At 36.9% G+C, this 23,585-nt stretch overlaps 2 protein-coding genes across 4 annotated transcripts; one reads left to right on the forward strand and one right to left on the reverse strand.

Annotated features, from left to right (window-relative positions):
* Positions 1–21: 21 nt before the first annotated feature.
* LOC116300979 (nose resistant to fluoxetine protein 6) lies at positions 22–11,524 on the reverse strand. The gene is made up of 15 exons (XM_089034246.1): positions 11,169–11,524; positions 9,658–9,794; positions 9,478–9,559; positions 8,963–9,065; positions 7,621–7,841; positions 6,928–7,101; positions 6,000–6,093; positions 5,761–5,853; positions 5,425–5,593; positions 4,668–4,747; positions 3,848–3,970; positions 3,411–3,552; positions 2,862–3,066; positions 1,397–1,539; positions 22–763 (listed from the first exon to the last, which is right to left on the reverse strand). Exons 1-15 carry the CDS (start codon positions 11,395–11,397, stop codon positions 650–652), a joined length of 2,109 nt encoding a protein of 702 aa, XP_088890372.1. The 5' UTR covers positions 11,398–11,524; the 3' UTR covers positions 22–649.
* Positions 11,525–11,772: 248 nt separating this feature from the next.
* On the forward strand, positions 11,773–23,436 carry LOC116300976 (uncharacterized). Of its 3 annotated transcripts, none has more exons than XR_004197668.2 (11): positions 11,773–11,926; positions 12,021–13,574; positions 14,216–14,627; positions 16,349–16,439; positions 16,770–16,917; positions 17,308–17,445; positions 18,262–18,415; positions 19,035–19,149; positions 19,483–19,721; positions 21,017–22,345; positions 23,374–23,436. XR_004197668.2 is itself a non-coding variant. In XM_031709959.2 (10 exons), the coding sequence occupies exons 1-10, from the start codon at positions 11,826–11,828 to the stop codon at positions 21,218–21,220; spliced, it is 3,156 nt and encodes a 1,051-aa protein (XP_031565819.2). In that variant the 5' UTR covers positions 11,773–11,825; the 3' UTR covers positions 21,221–23,436. The 3 variants fall into 3 exon arrangements, 1 of the variants encoding a protein (XP_031565819.2); XR_004197669.2 differs by having other exon boundaries at positions 21,017–21,278; XM_031709959.2 differs by having other exon boundaries at positions 21,017–23,436.
* Positions 23,437–23,585: the final 149 nt, after the last annotated feature.

A 23,585-nucleotide genomic window follows, 5' to 3' on the forward strand; every position in this document is an offset into this window, starting at 1 on the left:
TGCAAGCATATAGATACCATGGAGATTTCAATAAATGTTATTATTCGTACAAATCCTGTTGATAAAATCAATATAAAAGACTTTTCCATTTTATAACTAAAAATAAAATTCAATTAAATATAGTTTCAACAACAGAAATAATTCAAACTAGTCGTATCTTCCTAGCGCTTAAATGGCTTTAGTCAAACTAGTTGCCTATTTAACCTGCAGGTAATCAATTTTATGCATAATTTTTGAATAATCCATATATCACTTTATCATTATCAAGGCGCGAGAGATCGCAATTCACTAAAATCTAAACCCAAAGATCCAGCTTTGTTATAATATTTTTTTACATGGATGCATAATATACAGCAAATGAGTTACATTTTAGGAAAATCTCTTAAGTAAAAACACAGATTTTGTCAATGACATTAGTGTACTGAAAAATTCTTAGACCGGATAAATGTTGCTAAACCAGAGCGTATTTTCCGTCTCTCGCGTAAAGTTCGTGCTTTAAAATTATTTGCGAATAATTACCATTACAATAAAAAATCATATTAAAGTAAATGAAACGTGTTCCGAAAAGCGAAAATCAGTGGATGGATCCTTTTGTTTCTTGGAGGAAATCACAAGGTACTCATGAGGCATGGAGAACGAGAACGGAGAGTTAACGTCGCTTGAGGAACAACTCTTCTAGCTGCATCAAAGGAAACTCAACCACAACAGCAAGAATGAACGCTATGCCATACGATACCGCCACAAAACTCACGAAGTAGAAAACCTGGCGGATGAAACAAGAATAATGTTAAATGGGCTTAGCGTCATATTGGTTTTTTTTATCGGAGTTCTAGCTTGGAGAGAAACAACACCATATCAGGTATGATGAACAAAAGATGTTTGTATCGAAGCTAGACCACAATGCACTATAACTACTATCTCGTGAAGGTCTATGAATGTTCGGTTTGGAATGAATCGTAGGCGGAATAGATGGAATATGGGTAACGAGGCCTAAATCCAAGAACCACTGACAGGCTTAAGTGCACTATATATGTTGGATGGTAATAGGTTGTAAAACACTAAGAGCCGAAACTGATGGGTAGAAATTACAAACGACAAAGGTTTTAAAGACACACTTTTCGCATTGGACCTAATTCAACTAGGTATATTATTTTGCTTTGCTTAAATGGTATCAGGGAGGTGTGACGGAGCTCTCTGGTTGTACGGCATATTTATTTGTTTCTGACTGCATAACAACTATTAAACAAAGAAATGATACTCGAGGGATTGACACATGGCTGAAATGGAAAAACATTGGATCAGGTCTAACCCTTGTGGAATACATAAATAAGCCCATTACTCCATGCGGGGAAAATACACACAGTCACATGACTAACGCGAGTAAGAGACGACTTACCAACAGAGTGTCAGTGTAGGTAATCTCATGCTGAAATCCACCGAAAAACACGCTTATCACGATGATATGCACCAGGTATGTACCATACGTCAACCGACTCAGAGGAATCCAGAACCTAGCAGACAGGATCCTGTTTACCAGGCCTAAAGAGTAAGACAACGATATCACATAGTTATGTCTGTGCTTATATCAAAATAGGCAGAACACTAACAATGCAATAATAATAATAATAATAATAACAATAACAGTAACAATAACAATAACAATAACAATAATAATAATAATAATAATAATAATAACTTTATTCTTATATAGCGCCATTTCCATTTCTATCCAATGGCGCTTTAAATCTACTTGGTTAGCACTAATTATGATATTGATTCTCTACAGGTCGTAACCAGACACCAAGGAGCATGGGTGAGCTCGATTGTCTCTGGTTCTGACTGGCTAGCGCGCTAATCAAATTCCAAAAAAAAAAAAAAAGAAAAGAAAAAATGGCGAGAAGATTTAAAAAATCCTGTGGATTTAAGATTCCAAAAAAGGTTTTCTTAGCAAATGTGCGCGGACTGGCTGTTGGGAAGGAAACATTTTCCTCTCCCTTGTGGTATACACCGATAAGCTTCTTGACCGGAAATTCCAATTTTCGCGGTGAATGGTATAGTTGCATAGTTGACTAGGGCAACAGGAACACCCTGATGTTAGCGTCGATTTTGCCGCGAGTTTACATATTAAGAGAGAATTCTTTTCGTATTCAAGCGGTGAGCGCCAAAAACTATTTTCTTGAAGAAAGGCTGCTGTACAAGGCTAAAATCTTGTTATTCAGAAAGTTTAACGAAATGAAACGAAACATCTTTGTACGATTGAAAATACCGCTTCAAACAAGCATTTTATCATAGTACATCAGTTTCTAACTGTTTAAAAAAGGTTTTGAGTGTTAACCCGAAACGAAAATTGGTATCAAAACTCATACGAAGGTCTAGTTTTTGGCGCTTTTTGCCATTATTGCTCATCATTGAAAAAAATTACAACATAAAGTGTTGTTGTCTTACAGAAGGAAGGACCTTAATGGACCCATACTCCTAGGGTCACTCCATGGGAACAAGATAGGATTTCTCGAACGTTAGGTTTCCTGGTCGGGTCAGTGTTATCTTTACATGATCAATTACTCCACAGTAGAGTTGTTTGTTGGTTCTTTCTGCGAGTCGAGGGTTTTTAGCCGGGTTCTCCGGTTTTCCTTGTCCTAAAAAAATAACTTATGAGCTCCAGTTCGACCAGGGATCCAATGCTTTAGTCAAGACACTCTGGCTCGTGAGAATGAGCAATTACTAGCTCGATGTGTGATTGGCCTTAGGCCCTTACTAACCGCAACCTGAACTGCAAATGCCGGTGAATGCGAGCAAAATCGCGAAGGATGAAAAGAATGTCTTCTACAATATCTTACCAGAGTTAATAACTCTGATCTTACCTCCAAAACCCGTTTGACAAGCGTAGATCACCCAGGCTAGAGCGACAGCCCAAGCGAACCTGAACAAGCTGCCATAGATAATGTTCTCAGCCTTAGAGAAAGGTTTGCCGTTCACTTTATACTGACTATACATCCCATAGACAGTAGAAATACCAGTAGCAATGGCTACCATCCATCCAACAAGAACCAACAACCAACGCCTGTTCTGTAAAACAAAGCAGCTAACTATTAGAATGTTTTTTTTATGTACAAGACATTTTCAGAGACGCGGTACGCTCAGGTTCCGCTCGTGTTTTTTTTTTTTGTTTTTTTTGTTTTTCTTCCTCAAATTTCAGTTATAACTGTGTGAGTTAGTCAATTCTTAGTTTGATCAGTGTTGGAAGCCAAAAACCTAGAAGTTGTAAATATCGCAGAAAAAGATCTGCAAACCATTTTCATTAGAAGAAAAAAAGGGAGAAAAACTAAAGAAAACGCAGAAAAAAACTTTAAATCAAAGGAGAGACCTATGCTTTCATTAAACAGGACTCTCTATTTCGTATCTAGTCTTACCGGGTTAAACTTGCGAATGAATGAATGTTTTTTGTCCATGAAGAAGACATAACCAAGAGCCATGCCCACGAGGTAAGGTGTGATACGGCAATACGGTTTGATGTAAACATAGTTAGTGTACATGTTCCCTTTATTGTTCGTTCTAAAACAAACAAGTACGCACTGTTACTATGACAACTTTAGATGGGCGACGAAGGCGGAGTGCGCTGTTAATGGGACACCTCTCATCGATGTCATGTGATCACGGGAACGATTCTTGATTCTTTTTTCTTCTTCCTTCCTTTCACTTCCTCCATCCTTCTTTCTCTTTGATCATTCCTGTCGCACCCTTCTTTCTCTTACTTTTCCCCTCCTTCCCTTATTTAGCCCTCTCTCTCTCCCCTCCCATCCCTCCACCATCGGCTTACTAGCGTTACTGTTAAGTAAAGTTTACTTACGTGCCCTCGAACTCTCCAGCCATCGCTATGGGGAGGTCATAATAGCCAATAAGAACACCAGTCACTATGATACTTGATTGAATCATTCCACCAACTCCAACAAATAACCCAACATTCTTAAGCCTGCAAGAATCAGACAAAGAATACAATGAGATGACGTTACTCTTCGGTTCAGTACCATTTGTACCGTGTTAAGCAGCTGAGGTGAGGTACGTCGAGCCCAGCCCAAAGCAAGAAGTCCATCGAGTCTCTGGCGTAGTAGACTTAGGCTCAGATCAAACGTCTAACTTCACATGAGTCCAACCTAATTAAAACAATGGATAACAAGACTTTCTTCTTTGATGTCATTAGGTTCGGCTCATGTGAAGTTTGACATTTAACCGGAGCCTTTTATCAAACTTCTCTTCTTGTTTGTTAAGAATCATCCACTCAGATAATCTTGGTCATTTCTTCATTCTTGAACTTGGTACCGTGATGAATGTTATTACGCATGCTCAGGCCACAGGGTACCCACTCTGACTCCGCACACTCGTAGTGCCTTCGATTACCTTCGTTTGCATTACCACGCGGCCACCCCAGACACAAATTGAGTCGTGTAGTTTGCAATAGACTACTATCAATCATACATGTTGACGCCATTTATACATGTTTGGATCAGTGAGTTGGCTTTTCTATCAAACTTTCTCAGTCAGATATCACGAAGGAAAGTTCCGAAAGCTATTGCAAAGAGGTTGAGTACATCCAAGTAGAATGAGGTGTTTGATTGACGGCAGTCTATTGCAAACTACACGACGCGATTTGTGTAACTAGGAATACTCACCGATACATGAGGTAAAGAAGTATTGGAGATATGACGTAGAACTGCATATCATTAGCCAAGTACCAGGACCAACCAAGACACTACAATGGAAGGTAATATCATATCATGTCAAGACTAAGGATTAGGCTAAGGACTAGTCGTATGGTAGGTAGATAGAGCACATAGTAAAGTCACGGTATGCAACTGTTGAACATGACTTCACTGCTCATTGAATGGTGATGGTGAGTGTGATAAAGGTGATGATAATAATGGTAAATACGATGATGGTGATGGTGAAGATGATTCGGTAATGGAAGTGGTGATGACGATGATGGTGATGGTAATGGTAATGGTAATGGTGATGAAGACAATGACGATGGTGGGGTAGTGGTGATGATGATGATAATGGTAATGGCAATGGTAATAATGGTGGTGGTGGTGATGATGATGATTGTGGTGGCGGAGGTGATGATGCTTATAGTGATAATGATAATGATGACAACGTTAATCTAGGTGGTGATGGTGCTGATGGTGATGGTGATACTGATGACAACGTTAATGAAGGTGGTGATGGTGATGATTGTAATGGTGATGGTAATCATGATGACAAAATAATCGACTTTCTTTCACATATCTCTCGCATACGCAAGCACGTAAAACAAGAGAAAACAAATACGGGAAAACAAACGATCACTGGCATCACATGCAAATGATTCATAAAGACTAATCCGCTCACTTCATCCAATAAAATTGCTCCGTTTTTTACCAAAACTCTTACCTCTTTGACCAATTCTTTTGGATAAAAGTTATTGATGTAAATCAGATTGGTCCACCAGTATTTATTACAGGGATTACCCAACTGATGCGTGTACCAAAAGGGACCTTTGTTCAAGTGTGGTTCTAGTGTGGTATAAAACCATATCACGAACATATAAGCTGGAGTCAAACTGTAAAAGATTGATTCAAGAGTCAGTAGAAGTACAACAGGAAGCACAATCATGATAATACTAAATCTGTGGCTGGGTTATGTCTGTTAGTAGAGCTGCACTTGAGGATAATCAGAGAGGAAGGTTAAGAGTTAAAATATCTAAGAAAAAAGTTTGGAAATTCTCACCGCCAAAATCTGTGAAAATAAAACTGGAAGAATGGAAGATGACCGTCGTTTTTAGACATCCTGCGCAGTCCAAGATAAGCAACAAGAAGACCGCTGAAAATTTACAATAACAAAACAATTACGACTACAAAATATATAAGAATAAAAAGATTTACTCCACGAAAATGGCTGACAAAGAACTCCAGCTCTCCCTACCTCTCTGCCTCTCTTCTCTCCTACCTTCCATTCAACTGACCTACCTCAGGAAGAAGAAGCTATCAACCGAAAGAAAAGCATTGTCAACAGCCTGGAAAGAAAACCTGTGAACAATCCCAAACGTGGGCCCTAGGTTATCTGAAAATACAAATGAAGAAAAAGATTTACATCTGAAACATGATTGTAACAACTTCATATTCAGGAATTCTTCGTTCGGAACACCACTTCTGGGCGGAGACGAACCAAAACATCATCCATCACAACATTTAATCCAATTCATTCAATTAAGTAAAAATTAATAGATTTACATTTCTTATCGTACTTTTTACGCCAAGAATCACCCAATACATAGATATATATATATACGTTTACACACCTACCTATGACACCACCAACCAACATGAACAGATAGGTGTGACCAAGAATCTCCCAATACATAGATATATATATATATATATATATATATACGTTCACACACCTACCTACAACACCACAAACCACAATGAACAGATAGATGCCCAAGAATCACCCAATACATAGATATATATACGTTCACACACCTACCTACAACACCACAAACCACCATGAACAGATAGATGCCCAAGAATCACCCAATACATAGATATATATACGTTCACACACCTACCTACAACACCACCTACCACCATGAACAGATAGATGGCCAATAATCACCCAATACATAGATATATATACGTTCACACACCTACCTCAACACCACCAACCACCATGAACAGATAGATGGCCAATAATAACCCAATACATAGATATATATATGTTCACACACCTACCTCAACACCACCAACCACCATGAACAGATAGATGGCCAATAATAACCCAATACATAGATATATATATGTTCACACACCTACCTACAACACCACCAACCACCATGAACAGATAGGTGGCCAAGAATCACCCAACACATAGATATATATTTGTTCACACACCTACCTACAACACCACCAACCACCATGAACAGATAGGTGTGACCAAGAATCACCCAAGTGATACTCAACACACGCATGCCATTAAGGGATGTTATTGCACCAGGAGGGACATCCGTATCCATGATCTTCTTGGTGTTTTGCACAACTGAAAAACACAGCAAGATCTTCACCACAATACCTGCAGAAAAAAAGGTTTACACCATCACATACAGCATTGTCACATCAGCATGGGTGGCGTTCGTGGCTAACACGAGGCCAACGGGTCTGTGAGTCCAACAGGTCAGGTCGCTGGTTTGAGCCCACATGTGAATTGAGTTTGTTTGATGTGTTGTTCTCTCCTATGCTACGAGGGTTTTCTCCGGGTTCTCCAGTTTCCTCCCTCCATAAAAAATCAACATGAGAGTTGAGCGTTGTGTGGATAAAATATTGAATGAAGTGGTAGGGTGTGTGAGCGAAAAGTGAGTGAAGAAAATATGTTGCTCAGCTAATATTGGAGCCACATAAGTTTAACCAAGCTTAAAGTCATTTCTAATTTTAATTGATTTTCATCCAAGCACCCCTTTAATTTTGAGATTTTTTTTGGACTCACGAAATTTTCATGTATCTAAATAAGGTAAGTAAACTTACTGCAGTGCCAAGTGAAGGCATTAAAATCAGACATCTGGAAGTAAGCATATAGTGAAACAACATAACATACTTTTTTTCTTGGTTTCATACTGCACATGAACAGTTTCAGAATTCCCTGTGTTAAGTTGATCAGAATGAAGTAACTGTTCTGTATCGTCACCATGTGGGACTGCTCCATTCTGTACTTGGACTTGGTTCTCCTTCTCCAATGGAACAGCCAATGATGGATTCTCATAAAGATCCAAAAGGGTTCCAATGAGACACAATAGGCCTAATATTGCACAAACGATGCTGTAAAAAAAGCGAATATCAAGTTATTTTTGAAAACTTAAACTTTTTGATCACTTAATATTGCTAAACTATATCATATACAATGCTACAGATGTGAGGATGGCATTGTCACTGCTGAATGCCGGTTTGCTGCCAGTCAAAGTGTCAGTGTTCACATAATGAGTGGTTAATGCAAGCCTCTATCATTATAAGTGAGATTGAGAGAGAAGGAGAGAGAGAGACAAATGAGACATTCTCACAATCTCTTAATCTATATTAACACTGCAGGGTTATGATTTGCAAGCATAAATTAATGAATACTCATTCCAATAATGCTAGTTACCTGAAAAGCTACAAAGCTCAGACTGACAAGGATAATTGGTAGATATATTTTTCATGTTTCGACCGCTTGATAACTTACTATTGTTGGACTTCAGATCTTTTACCAGTTACAGTTTAACCTCCTATGAGCATTCTTCAGCTGGAGTTTGTATCAAAAATTTTACTTATTTGACATAAAATATTTCCCTTGGTCCTCAGTGATTGCAGCTTTCTAAGTCGTTGGTGATAAACTTTATTGAAATAAATATATTCAAATACTTGAATAGAATGTATTTAGTAAGAGTGAAACTTAGAGTGAATACTAAATTGTACTATTTTGTACAAATTAGTAACTAGTAAATTTAGTGTGCACGTGCAATCACTGAACCATGATTGTGCGAATGATCAAGTCAAGCGCAGTCAAGCGCATTTTAGAAACGCTTGTGTACAAAAACCAATAAAACGACTAGGTATGATTACTTTTGTGATATTTGTAAGGTGAGCTATAATAGAGTAAGTAACACTTGTCTCCTAGTGTGCCAAACCATTTCACTTGTGTATTTTGGTTATTTTAGCTTTAGATGTGTCTTGTGTCTTCATTTTGCAGCAGCACGAAGGAATGAAAACTTTAAAACCATTTCACTTGCATATTGTGTTATTTTATTCAACGCATGTGTGCATTTGCTCTTCACACTTCAACTAATTTTTAACAAAATTGTACAAAATTGTACTATTTAGCAATTAGCATTTCACGCTTTTACTAAAAGCACTCTAGCTTCCAGTCATTGCTGGTTCACATTGTTACTGGTGTTTATACTTACATACAACAAACTGCGCTAGCACTATATTCAGAAGGCTTTGCACAATACACTGATCTTGGGTTAGCCTGGGTTGAGATGTAGATGCCTTGCAGGTGAAACAGATCTATTTAAATGGAAAAATAACAATGAAAATAGAAATAAATAAATAAATGGATGAATGGATGGATGGATGGAAGGACAGAGGATGGACAACAGCTAGATCTCACTAACGAATCATGGGAAAAAGAATTGATGAATGGAAGCCTTTTGCTGTATTAACAGCTATAAAAAATGGAGAGATTATTAGAGTGAAGGCATTTAACCTGTGAAATAAAAAAAAATTAGTCAACGTGTAATAGTCAAATGGACATAAAAGAAAACTATGGAATTAGGGTCTACTAGAGTGTATATTAGTCTAATATCTATTACACCGGTTTAATGACTTCACTTTGATTGTGGAGTGATGGACAGCCAAGATATACATGTCACATACCAAATCAGAAGTGTATACAATATATTGTAATTTTGGTGCTCACCTTTAATGTCATTAAGTCCATATGCAATATCAGATTCACTGCATTTATTGGTTATACAGAGACCCCATCTTATTGGCACAACCTAAAAAGTATAAAATTCACGAAAGGTTTTAATATTTACAATTATTTGCCTTATACATAATATGCTCAGAGAGTAGAGTGTATTATAAGGTAACTAACCTTTTTACCCAATATAGCAGCAAAGTTGACCATACAATAATGTGATGATGGTATTGACTCGCAGAGGCCATATGACCCAATTGATAGCAAGTTTCCATTTGCTATTCCACTGGGTAGCTTACCTGATGCATCAATATCTATAAAAATATCCAAGCACACAATTTTATTTCTAATTCTAATAAGCCTGAAGCGAGATGACGTTTTACCCCCGTCTCTAGACCATAATCCTTTTCACACTGCTTTTGTTCTTTAATTACGACTATTGTTCCTGTATTCTCTAAGGAATCAAAAATTTTAATATGAAAGAATTTAAAAAACTATTATGGCATAGAGTCGGGGGTAAAACGTCATCTCACTTCAGGCTTATTCATTATAAGATATTTGATTGGTAATATATTCAATATGAGTGGCCGTGTTGTATCAGATATACAACCACAAGCCGAAGGCAAATGATTGTATATCTGATACAACACGGACACGAATATTGTATATTACTTATGAAACGTCTAGGTGTATACATTCATGTTCTACTATAATTTTAAAGATAAAATTGAATTTCGCTAAGAAAATTGGAGTCAAAGTTAATGCAAATCAGGACAATTTTGTATCAGATATACATTCTCCTCCACAAACAATGATTTCTATTGTGTTTTCCTCATTAATTATTCATTAGTTTTATAATATAAATTACTAATGCCATTTCTACAATATTCACCATTATATAGAGCTGAACCTCTGCCATCCTACTAATATTGAGTTGCTATTTTCATTTCTGTTGGTCAGTGTGACACAACTTTTCATATTAAGGGGGTGGGGCGGGGTCACCTGAATGTGATCTGTATTATTGAAGTCTGATGCTTTATTAACTAAACATAAAAAATCAACCTCCAGATATAAAAATTCTTAAAATTTAGTGTCTGTCCTTAATCTGAAAGGTTCATACTTCTACATTGGGCAGATGCAGTAATATGAGAAGTACTAGCGATCTTGCTCTGGAACAGGGTATGAATTTCAGCGATTTTACTCTGGAACAGGGTCAGAGTTCAGGGGGCTCAAGAGTGTCCCCCCCCCCCCCATCCCCCAGGGATATTTTGTACAAGGTAAAAATGCATCCCAAGCTAAAAGGTGGCTGTGGTAATGGCCCTTTCCCATCTAAATCTGCCTCTGTTACTAGAATAGTAAGATGACATCATAGGTATCAATATAAGAAAATGACGTCAACCAGAGCCCCTTCCCATCTACATCTGCCCGTTTTCTAGATGACGACATGGTGTCAAATATAGAAGAATGACGTCAACCACAGCGACATCTTTGCAAAACGTGGAAAATCTTACATTTTGGGAAAAACTTGAAAGAAAGTGAATATATAATTGATAGATTTTACATTAATATATATTTGCAGGCAATCAAGAATTTGCTAATGCGTTGTTTCGGAGGGTACAGGAAACTCGATTGTCAGGTAGCCGGCTAGCAGCACGGGTAAACCGCTCTAAAAGATGGCCTTTGCTTACATTTTCCTATCGAAGTACTGTTTGTAAAATTTCCCAAAGTCCAGGTACACTGATCAGACACATGTGGAACGACGGTACTCTTGTTTTCAGCCAACGCAATGAGATGTTTAACGACTTCTTTTGCTCTTGGATCCAAGTCGTTCATTTGTTTCACAACATCACGCGTCAAAGACTGACATCCCACAAAAAGAACGATGAAAATCACCCAAAAATGCCAGCACTTTTGCATGATTCCTTAAAGGCAAGTGAAAGAGGATTCAACTTGTGAAACCCCTTAGATTCGTATTTGAACTACGCTGTTTATAGATATGGTTCCAGCGATTAACTCAAAAGATCTGTCACGGGACCGACCTTGGCTTTGTTTTACTACGTTATGCAATTTTATCTAGCGGAAGCAAAAAATACGATACCCAGGGGAGGGAAGAGCTTTTTGTACAAATATATTTTAATAATTCAAACAGAAAATTTAATTAAATTAAGTCACAATTCGAGCACAAATTTAAGAAAAATTCATTTCAGGGTTTTTTATTTGAAATATTTGAAAAGATATAGAAAATAAGGGAATTAAATTATGAAGAATTCCATAGTACCCCCGTGAGTAGTATTTTGTCATTGACCGTGGGTACTGGACAGCGTTGTGACGTAACGCGACGACACATGGACGAGGATTTCAAGATGGCGGCTATCGAGAGTTTGACAGAGACTGGCCAAGAAATGCCGGAAAAAGGCACAGAAAGCGCGGATAATAGCTCAGAAAGGTATGAAATAGCTTTAGGCTTTCCTATTGTTTTTAATTGTGAGATGTTTTTGTATTTGATAGTGTTTTTTCGTTGTTTTATATTGTTTTTTTAGTAATTCGGGTACAGAAGAAGCTGAATACAGCCGCTCGAGTTTATCAATGTCTGAACGTAAAAGTGAGCATAAGAAGAAAAAGAAGAAACACAAAAACCACCATAAGCACCATCGTAAACACCACAAGCATTCTGATGAAGATAAAGAGCGAAAACGCCGTCATAAGCATAAACACAAGCATCGGAAAGCGTCCTTGGATAACTCGGATACTGAGCCATTGGATAAAAAAAGCCGCATTGAGACAATAGCAGGGGAGCTGGAAGAGCTAGAAAGACGTAAAGCCTATCTGAAACAACAACTTGAGAATGATAGAACATCTGAGAGAGATGGAGCCTCTTTAAGAAGTAGTTCAAGTGATAAAGATAAGAAAAGGAAAGAATATAGAGATAAAGAGGAACGTGAGAAAGAAAGGTCCCATTTAAATGATTTTGACAGAAATGGAAAGCAAGGTTATAAAATGGAAAAAGTGAAAGAAAGAAAAGAACACAGAGAAAGTACTCGGCACAGCAAAGATGGTAGCTCCCATGATTCAAAAGAAATGAAAGAAGAAAATGGTGAAAAACGAAAGAGAAGGGACAAGTCAAGATCTCCAGATAGACCAAAGAGGCCACACAGTTATTCACCAGATAAAAAGACAGAATCGTTGTCCAATATATCAAGAAGTCGAAGAGAAAGATCAAGTTCTACAGATATATTTGGGAGGTCCAAAGACCTCAATAAGAAGGTCAATGAAAAAGAAAGTGGTACATCAGAAGATAAAGGAAAGTCTTTGGACAGAGAAAGAAATCAGTCAAAAGAAAAGCAAAGTGAAACTTCTAGGCCAAAGGATGAATTAAGAGGTCGCAGAGAGAGGTCAGGCTCTAAAGATCGCTTTGGGAGGTCAAAAGATTTGGCCCAAGGAAGAGATAATGAGAAAAGCACTTCCAAAATGGAGGGTAATAGTAGGACAATATCGATTGAGAAAGAAAAGACAGATTTTAAGGAATCAAGAAGGAGTTCTAGATCAAGAGACAGAGAGGACTCTAAATCAAGAAATCGTGTTGATTCTTCAGAAGATTATTCTTATTCAAGGCCAAAAAGATCATTTAAAGAGAAAAAGGATGAGGATAAACAAAGCAAGGATAGTGTAAGAAGGTCTCATTCAGTTGAAGACAAACAAAATAGCAAATTAAGTATCAGTGATCAAGGATCAAGGTCTAAAGAATCCATCGATGTGAAGGGGGATTCAAGATCTCATAGTCCATTGAAGAGAGATTTCTCAAGAGATCGATCAAAAGATAGAAGGCATCGTAGCAGATCACCTAGGAAGGGAACCACTTCTCCGTCTAGACGGCAAAGATCTCCAAGACGAAGTAGATCACCAACGGAAAAAAGACCTTTTAGAAGAAGTAGGTCCCCTCGTAGGAGCAGATCTCCAAGAAGGAGGGGAAGGTCCCCTAGGAGGAGAAGAAGCAGATCTTCTTCACCAAGATCAAGACATGAAAGAAGATCTTCTAACAAGCACAAAGGCAGTTATTCGGAAAGCATTCCTCAGGATAAGAAACCAGATTCAGGGTGAGTATTAGTTGCTTAAACAATAGTTTTTCTTGGTCTTGATAACTTTACCATACAGTACATGCAGTCTGGCTTGGGTAAACAATGCCATTAGAGGCACAAGGACAGAGTTTTCAACAGAACTAGCAGCCGGCATATCTTGCTGGGTTTTAACATGAACTCGCCACCTATTTTCCTATTTTTTGCCACCAGTCTTCCTCCCTCCTCAAAAATCAACTTCTAAATTCTAATTCGATCTTTGGGCTTTCACTTAGTTTGGAGCCTAGCTCTGTTGTGATTGACCCACACTGTGATACAACAGCGAAAAGCTTTGTAGATTATTATTATTATTATTATTTTGATTAATGTTCACCAAAATTTAGGAAAAACGTGATAAAGATTCTCTAACTGCCTCCCTACCAATTCATTACATTTTGCTGCTTTCTCAAGATGGTACTGAAAACAAATAATGTTTGCATTGAAGCTAAATATATTATATCTTTTTTATCAAACTCTGATATACATTTACTGTTTCTAAAGTGAGCTAGAAATAATTTGGCCAATGATCATGATGGCGAGTGACTGGTTATCATTTTTATTCCTGGGTGGGTGAGGTTATTATTTGCCTCTAACTGAACCCGTCTTTCCCTATTTTTCTATAGGGATGAATTGTATGACTTTGAAATGGAGTCAGAAGAGGATGAAGAAGAGATTATACAGAGAAGGAGACAACAGCGAGAAGAAATAATAAAGAAGTATCAGGGAGGAACTCCTTCAGCGCCAGCGTCAATTGCAACATCAGTGACATCACAGGACTTGAAAGACTCAGATTCAGACAGTGATAGTAGTGATAGTGATAACAGTGAATATAGCAATGCTGTTGACAAACAAGCTACTGAAGACCTTGAAAAAGACTTGGTTCTCACAGCTAATAAAGGAAAAGATAGTAAAAGTGGGGCAAAGGACAATGAATCGAGTGAAAACAAGAGCAGTTCTGATTCTAAAAAAGATGAAGAGACTTCCAAAAATGGTGAAATTGTTGCCGTAGATGATATGTTTTCTGAACATTACAGTGTAAGTAGTAACTTACTAACCATTATCGTTAAAGTGCAACCCTCAAAGTTTGATTTGTCCTTTGCAGATCAGCATTTCAACAACTGTCATTCAAAGAACTGAAATATAAAAAACCCTATATATTTTTAGGCAAATTTTCTGAATGAAAGATTCCGATGCACTCCCGAAGTTTGGTAACAAACAGTTGTTTTTTTTATTCAAACGTGAGACGTTTGTCATGATGTACTTTGTCAGTGTGAGTGAATAGAATCGGCGAACATGCCTCAAATTAAAACTTCAAGGAAGAAGCGAGCAAGAATTTTGAGTTTAGATAAAGAACCATACTTCGGGAGTACATCGGAAAGCAGTCAAGCGAGATGAGACCGTGCATGGTGCGAAAGAATTTGGTGTTATGATCATTAGCAAACAATAGAATTCCCAGAGCATCAAATCGTTGGGAAACGATCAATGTTTTCTGTATTTCTCGTTCGCTTTAGATCGCTTTAAATGAGTTCAATAGTCTTGCAATTTTGTGTAATAGTTAGTTTAAGTTCTAATTTGTATCCTGAAGTAATTTTGAGAGAAATGATCAGCGAATTTTAGAATAATGGAAGATCTAGTAAGATTGACTAGAAAACTGCGATGAAAAGTGCGCATCAACATGTTTACCCCGTCTTCTGCACTATACGTTTTCACAAAATCGCATAAGTTGATTACCTTCAAAATGTTCCTTTTAAAACTAGATACAGAGTAAAACTAAATGAGCAATGACTTTTGTGAATATATAGCTCTGAAATATTAATTTCGGCTGTATGAAATCTATTGTTTAGTTTTGAAGTAGATTATGCACTATATTTAAATAATCTCAAATATCTCATTATTAGCTAGATAGATTTTTTCAAAAATCCCCACAAATGGAGGCATCTAGTATATGATTATGTGGTACGAAGCATTTTAGTGTTGAACGCTCTGCAAGGCTAAAATTATTTTCTATTCGAAATCAAATATTTCATCATGATTACGTGTTATGACGTCCGATCTCATTAAAAACTGCATCAAACATTAATTCAATCTTTATGTGACTTATGTGCAAAAAAGATTTGCAATAGGATAAGACACGTTTATGCACTAGCGTTCCAAAAGTGGAAGGTAGCGGTCAAGCGTGAGGGGGTCGAGCCACCTTAAGAGGATGAGATGATTAGAATCTATAATTCCTCCTAAAATCTCTCTCAAGACTTTTTACCTCAGTTCTTTGATTGATGGATGTTGAAATGCTAGTCGGCAAACAAGACATCAAACTTTGGGATCACCCTTCAACCATAATGGTAGTAATATCAGGGTCAATTTTGACCAGATTAGTATTATTATGGTTTTACGATTTTTCGGTAAAAAGGAATGGGGATTGTGTGCTATACCATGTGCCACATTGTCTTTACCACCAGTAAATGAATAAGAATTAGTCTAGGGACTTTTATAGCTCCAGTGGAATTTATTACTTTGCAAGAGATCTGAGGCATTTGGGGGGGGGGGGGGGGGAGGGGGGGGGAGGTGTCTGAAATCCAGAGCTTTTAAAACCCCCCTGTATATATGTATGGTGCGACTAACCTCCTATGCAGATGTTCTTGTAAGGCTTTCACATCGTCACACAATGTTTCTCTTCCCATGAAGGCTACAGCTTATGTAATCCATGTAATTTTATTATCGTGTTCTTAGCCTTTTGAAACTTTTTCCTATCTATCCAGAGCCCTGGAGGTCAAGTGCTAATGAAGATGGATGTATCAAAAGAAAATCCTAATCTTACTGACAACTGGGATGATGCTGAAGGATATTACCGTAAGTATAAATTGAGATTGTAAGAAATAATATTCCAGCCATCCATTCTTCTATCCACCCTTTTATTCCTTTCATCTATCCTTCTGTCTATACATTTGATTGCTCATTACTTCCTTCCATTCATTCACTCACTTATTCATTCTGGCATCATGTCCTTTTATTTTGACACTGAGCTGTTTACATGCTATAATTGTTTCAGCTTGTGTCATCATCAATTTGCAATGGACACATTATGATTGTTCAATGACATCATATACAAATTTTGCTCAAATTCTAGTTAACTCGCACAGATCCTGAACCCTAACTATATTCATGTTTATTTATGCATAGGTGTACGTATTGGTGAACTACTCGACAAGAGGTACAACGTATATGGGTTTTCTGGGAGTGGTGTGTTTAGTAATGTCATCAGAGCAAGAGATCAGGCAAGAGGGAACCAGGATGTTGTGGTGAAAATTATACGAAACAATGAAATGATGTAAGTATATATTTTTATCAACGTCTTCATTGTTTGAAGATCTTCTAAATTCATATATCTTATTGTCTATTTTACTCCAATGCACTCACATCCAAAACATTTTTATGGTGCTTAGGTTTCCTTCTTATCTACTTGTCGTATTCAACACCCACCCACATGGTTTCTAACGTGTAGGTCCAGAAAATATCCATACCCCACCAGGGAGGAAATTTGTAAATGGACCTCCCTTGAAACTTCCAATTTTTTGTTCATACAAACTATGTAATTTTGTTTTTTCTATGACCCCCCTCCCCTCCAGAATTTCCAATTTCCTCCATGGGTGGGGTATGGATACTTTCTGGAACTACACAATACACTTATTTCTAATTTTTCATATCTCATCATTTTTAGGCACAAAACTGGTCTGAGGGAGCTCGATTTCTTGAAAAAGCTGAATGACGCTGACCCAGATGACAAGTACCATTGTTTACGTCTGTACAGACACTTTTTCCACAAGAACCACTTGTGTCTTGTATTTGAATCCTTGAGGTATGTGATAAAACAACAATTGTGTTCATGAATTATCTAATTATTCTCAATAGAGTACGACTATTGTAGGAGGAAGTTTGGAATTAGTAGAAATATCCTGACCTACATGTAATGCATTTACCACTCCTGGGTGGACGGTGCATGTAATGACTAACGGGTTTTGCAACCCAATTGATGAGGCAGTCAAGATTGAAATAGAATTTAGAATTAGATTTGAATTAGATTTTTGTGGAGGGAGGAATTAAACAACAAACAAATATCCTGCAATATTTGTACTTTACAAATACAGCACATAATATTATTTTGTACCCTACAAATATGGTACATAATACAGTACATAATATACACACATAATATTTGTACTCTACAAATACAGTACATAATATACACACATAGTATTTGTACTCTACAAATACAGTACATAATATACACACATAATATTTGTACTCTACAAATACAGTACATAATATACACACATAATATTTGTACTCTACAAATATGGTACATAATATACACACATAATATTTTGTTGGCTGATCATTGGCTGACAGTCGATGGATGTTCAATGGTCAGCCAAAGGTCATCCAATGATATGCCTACTGTTGGCAAAGTATTGATTGTCACATGTCAATCATAAAGTTATGATTATGTAATGAGTGTATACTGTTGATCTTCACTTTGATTATAACTTAACTTGGTGAAAATTTTTGTTGTTACATGCAGTTCCCTGTTGTCATTACTTATTGGTGACAGTACTATGAGCAATAGTCATGTTCATGGATTTAATATAAGATATGTTATTTATTTACCATTTAGTATGAATCTCAGAGAAGTGCTTCGAAAATATGGACAGAATGTTGGTCTTCACATAAAAGCTGTCAGGTCATATAGTCAACAGTTATTCTTATCTTTAAAACTACTAAAACGAACGGGAATTTTACATGCGGATATCAAGCCTGACAATATTCTGGTATGTAATTTTAATACCAACCAGATGTGTTGTTCATTTACTAATTAACCTTATTTAACATGGAAAGTACACTTAGCTAACTGCTAGTTTACAGTGTAGTCCACAAATTGATAAACTGAAATGAAGAAATAATCAAAGAAACATAAAGTGTTTTTAAGAATCCCAACTGGCAAGAAGGCAAACCAGTTGGCTATTTACAAGCATGGTCGAGAAACTGAATTTGAACTAATCAGAAATCAGGGCAAATACAGTCTCAGCTAGTGGCTACAGTGGGACTCAAACCCAGCACCACCGGATTGCGAGAGCGATGCTATGACCACTCGACATGCTGCCTCCTCCTACTAATAATTATGAAATAACTGTAATTATGAATCTTGCTTCTGATTGGTGACCTATGCGTTATGAGGGCACACATGAACTCTATCTTTGAAATGGCTATTTCAATTTATAAAAGAAAATTGCTTGTTGTGCTGTGTGCAGCTATAAAGCACTTGGAGATTGGAACAACATGAATACCCCACTACTCATTGTACTTCTTTCGCTGTGTACTTTATAACTGCGCGCAGCATAGATGTTCATTTTCGAATTATTAATTATTTTGTTTTGATCTTATTATTAGGTCAATGAGTCGAAGTTGATGATCAAACTTTGTGACTTTGGTTCAGCATCTTTGGCACAAGATTATGAAATTACTCCATATCTTGTTAGCCGTTTTTATAGAGCACCAGAAATAAGTAAGTACTGTTGTGTCATTCTCTTGAGTATCACTTTGTTGTTTTAACTTGTATCCATATTCATGTGTCTTGTCATGAGCAACTGTTAAACAAAGAAACCTATACTCTAGGGAATGACACATGATGAAATTGGAAATGATTGCACTATGATGAAGAATGTCTATGAATTGCTTTCCTTTAATTTATTAACTTAGAGGGCTTATCCTTGGTAGGGGCTGATTTTTAGAGGTTTACAGTAAGTTTGAAACTTGTGCATTGGCACCCTCCATGTCCTACGACCTAAAGGGATTTAACTCTAACATTGTAATCATGACAATTGTTCTTTAATCACAGTCATAGGTTCCAAGTACGACTATGCTTTAGACTTGTGGTCTGTGGGGTGTACTATTTATGAACTGTACACTGGTAAGATTATGTTTCCTGGGAAAACAAACAATGAGATGCTCAAGTTGATGATGGACTATAAAGGCAAGATTCCAAATAAGATGATCCGCAGAGGAATGTTAAAGGACAAACACTTTGATGATAGCTGCAATTTTCTTCACCATGAAGTTGACAAAGTAACCCAAAGGGTAAGTGAATGCTGTCATTAAGATTGTCTCTAAGGTTTTGGTTTTATATATGTCTTTATACGGTATCTAGGTTTAAGGTTTTATATATGTCTAGATACTTTACTGTTTAAAGTTCAACAATAATGATATGCTTCTCGGCATCAGATGTGAGCAGAAACTGTTAGATCTTTCCCTTGACTCAAGGGTTTTTCTCTAGGCTACACTAAATCCAATTTTATCCGTGAGTTAGCTGTGACCTGACTCTGATCAGCCCAGAGGTTGTTTCAGGGTTCGATCTGGGAGTTAGCCATGCCCTGACTTAGATCAGCCCAGAGGCTGTTTCAGGGTTCAATGTGTGAGTTAGCCGTGCCCTGACTTAGATCAGCCCAGAGGCTGTTTCAGGGGAAAATTTGAAGGTTTTTGAGAAAAGACCTATTCTGAGACAGTAGTTATGATATAGTACATTGTGGGTTAGCCTCCATAGTTGAACATATTGTTTGGTTCAACATACCTTGTGTCACATTGTTTATTACCAAGCTAGACCTCAATACATCATGTTTATCAAACTCAGAAAAGGCCTTTGGCCAGAATAAATTTGTTGGAAATCAAGAGTGGCATGCATTAATTCACCCACTTCTCACCCCTGGGGTCTTGGGTTCAATTCCTGAACTTGACATCACATGTCATTAGAGTTAATGTTAGATCTCCCTTGTCAACTTAATGTTAAATTTGAGTGTTTTACTCCTGGTTCTCTGGGATTACCCCTCCCCCTACACCCAAATATGGTAAATTTGCATTCAATGTTTTGATTATTAGTCATGCCCTTACACTATAATACAGTTCTATTTTCATCCCAAAGGTTAATAGACCAGTTTCGAATTCCAAATTACCGCTGTGTTTCTTGATTACAGACTCATTTGCACAGGGTTAGCCTCGTATCAGTGTCTAAATATTCACAGATACCAGCAGTAAAGTAAAGAATGCACAACTTCAACAATACAATACATTTTGAAACTTGATGGACCTTGACTGGAACATGTGAATATTCTGCACAAACTCAAGGCTAACCTGTGTAAATGAGTCTGTAATCAAGAAACACAGTGGTAATTTGGAATTCGAAACTGGTCTATTCAGGGTATTGATAACATTTGAAGGTTTTAACATTAAATGTTGTCTCAGCTGGAAATTTGAAGTCTTGCAGCCCTTATCTTTGGACGCAGCCAAACTTGTCACCCTACAAAAGCAGTAAATGTAGTAATTGCTTTCTGCTAGTACTGTACCTGTAGACCAAAACTAGTGTGGATTTTTCCCCACAGGAAAAAGTGACAGTAATAAGCTCAATCAACCCAACTAAAGAGATAGCTGAATCCTTATTTGGATACCATAAACTGGACGAGGTACACAAGCGCAAAGTAAACCAACTAAAAGATCTTCTAGACAAGATTCTGATGTTGGATCCAGCCAAGCGAATGTCCTTGAATGAAGCTCTTACTCATCCCTTCATCACAGAGAAAATCTAAACTAAAGCGATCAAGTTGAGTGGACACATTGACACAATGACAGTAACATTCATATCAGGCATGCTTTATAAAATGTTCTCGTGAACTATTCATGATTACATGTAATTGTATATGTATGTATTTTTACTAGAAACAGTAGTACTACCGGTTGCCATGCAGTAGACCTAATCAGTGTTGGCTATTGTGAACAATCTGCACCATACAGTAAGGTGTCTGTAAGTGGTTGGCTGACCAACAACCGACACCTTACCGACCACTTACCAACCACTTACCAACACCTTACTGACACCTTACCAACACCTTACTGACACCTTACCAACCACTTACCAACACCTTACTGTACAGTGCGGATTGTTCACAATAGCCATCGGTGTTTTGCTATTTCAGACCATGTGTCATTCACTTGAGAACAAGACTGTTTCTTTGTTTGCATCTCACCAGTTGAATGTGAGATTTATAACAGTTATGGAATCTAAAATTATGCAATGCATTGTTTATCACAGCAAAAATTTCCAAGTATTTTCTATTATTTCTTGCGAAGAAGAAATATTTTATTCCAACAACAATTACAAAATATTTTTTTTGTTTGCAATCACCTAAACCAACCCATCCCAAATCTGTCTTTGCCACGTGATATATCTTCTCAAGCATTGATGATATTGCGAAGCAATAATACTCAAGGGAATGACACCTGGTATCAAATTGTTAACAGTGATTTGTTTAGCGTTTTATTATCTGAGTTTGCTTGCATTTTATCACTTTTTGTGGTCTTTAAATTTGCCTTTGAGCCAAAATCAGTGCCACAAAGGATACTGATGCCAGCATCAACAGCATTATGGAAAAGTTGTTAATTTATTCTAGTTATTCCTGCGGCATGCTTTTCAGGGCAGTGGTGTAAGGTATAGTCTAAAGGCTGCATAAGCCTACAAATGTAATAGTTTTTTTTAAGTTTTGTTTATAAATTATAAGTTTGTCATGAAGCATGGTCACTAATCACTGATGACACTTTTTCTTAGATTGTTACATCTTGAATCTATTCATCAAAGCATACATCACCTTCTATCTTGAGGAAGATCGCCTGGCAATGAATCAATCTGTAACTTAGGGTTGATAAATATTGTACAGGTATAACGCCTGATTATCTCGAAATGACCAGAAAAGCTTTGATCTCTTTCTGGAATTAATTAAAAACATATTTTGTTGGAGTCTTAAAAATGAGTGCAAAAGACTTCGGAGCCTTTGATAAAATAAGGAACGAGATTTAACAAAAACATTGGACAAAGACATATTATGCATATTCTACTTCTGCTAGTAACTAAAATGTGATATTTTCACCATGTAAATAATGGATAAATTTTGATAAATACTTGATTTTTTTTACACCCTGAGACTAACAAAAGCATATGGGGTGGCATATCAGTATATATGCCTTGCATTGTTTGCACTTTTTAATGTGTAAATTGTTTTATGGTTGTTGTATCTTGTTTTCTTTTTCTCATGATTTATAAATAGTATGTTTAGTTTGATCGGTAATTCTTTTTCCATCAAATTCATATTCTTCACTATAAGCATCTTAAAAGTATTTAAAAATATTGAAAATTATAACAACAGTATTTCTTATAATTATGCATGTATACAGCTGATCAAAGGAATCAGTATTAACATTAGTGATCGGTATAAGCCATGCTTTCTTGAGGAGGTTTCAGTGTAAACTCTCGAACGTCGGACTCCTCTTCTTGTTTGTACCTCATTATGGAGATAACCCCGGATTTTAAGTTTTAATGTGTCATATAGTTCCAGAAGACATTGATACCTTAAGATGAAGGAGTAAATGCTATCCCCACCTCCCCCCCCTCTACACCTTGCTGGAAGTTTTATAAAGAAAACAACCTCCCTGATTCACTTCCTTGGAAATTGTACTTCCCTTCATTGAGGAAGGACTGAACATCTTCTGGAACAAACAACTTTTACTTATTTTTTTTACTCAAACCAACAAATGGTCCTCGACAAACAATGTTGTTATTATATTTTCAAATAAGAACGAGAATTTTTTTGATCATGTAGTAGGATTAGTACTTCAAAGACAATATTAAGAGAAATCTCTGTTCATAATGTAAGGCTGTTGTGACCATTGGCAGTTTTTCTCTTGACAGGATAGTGTGACACTTGTGCTGATGTTGTGTGACTTCTCAATAAAGTTCTTATATCCTTGGCAACCATAGGGTAATATATGGCTTGCAATCTAATTGTATTCCTTAGTAGTAGTCATAGTACTACCAAAACAGGTAGAGCATGGATTTGACTCGTAAAAAAGCACTTGTCTTACTCTACATTCCTAAAGCCCCATGCATACATTCCTCAGCCC

This window comes from Actinia tenebrosa, unplaced genomic scaffold (genome assembly GCF_029948245.1).
Source record: "Actinia tenebrosa isolate PJP-AT-01 unplaced genomic scaffold, QUT_ActTen_1.0 PGA_scaffold2__45_contigs__length_23673736, whole genome shotgun sequence".
Classification (NCBI taxonomy): domain Eukaryota; kingdom Metazoa; phylum Cnidaria; class Anthozoa; order Actiniaria; family Actiniidae; genus Actinia; species Actinia tenebrosa.

What these genes read in the sequence shown, in the direction of transcription:
- LOC116300979 (XM_089034246.1), bottom strand. Translation starts at nt 11,397, where the DNA reads ATGCAAAAGTGCTGGCATTTTTGGGTGATTTTCATCGTTCTTTTTGTG. An exon ending in GGTGGTTGGTGGTGTTGTAG is followed by an intron (nt 6,094 to 6,927) that starts GTAGGTGTGTGA and finishes TTGTATTTTCAG; the next exon opens with ATAACCTAGGGCCCACGTTT. An exon ending in TTGTCAAACGGGTTTTGGAG is followed by an intron (nt 1,540 to 2,861) that starts GTAAGATCAGAG and finishes CTTACTCTTTAG; the next exon opens with GCCTGGTAAACAGGATCCTG.
- LOC116300976 (XM_031709959.2), top strand. Translation starts at nt 11,826, where the DNA reads ATGGACGAGGATTTCAAGATGGCGGCTATCGAGAGTTTGACAGAGACT. An exon ending in ATACGAAACAATGAAATGAT is followed by an intron (nt 16,918 to 17,307) that starts GTAAGTATATAT and finishes CATCATTTTTAG; the next exon opens with GCACAAAACTGGTCTGAGGG. An exon ending in TTGACAAAGTAACCCAAAGG is followed by an intron (nt 19,722 to 21,016) that starts GTAAGTGAATGC and finishes TTTTCCCCACAG; the next exon opens with GAAAAAGTGACAGTAATAAG.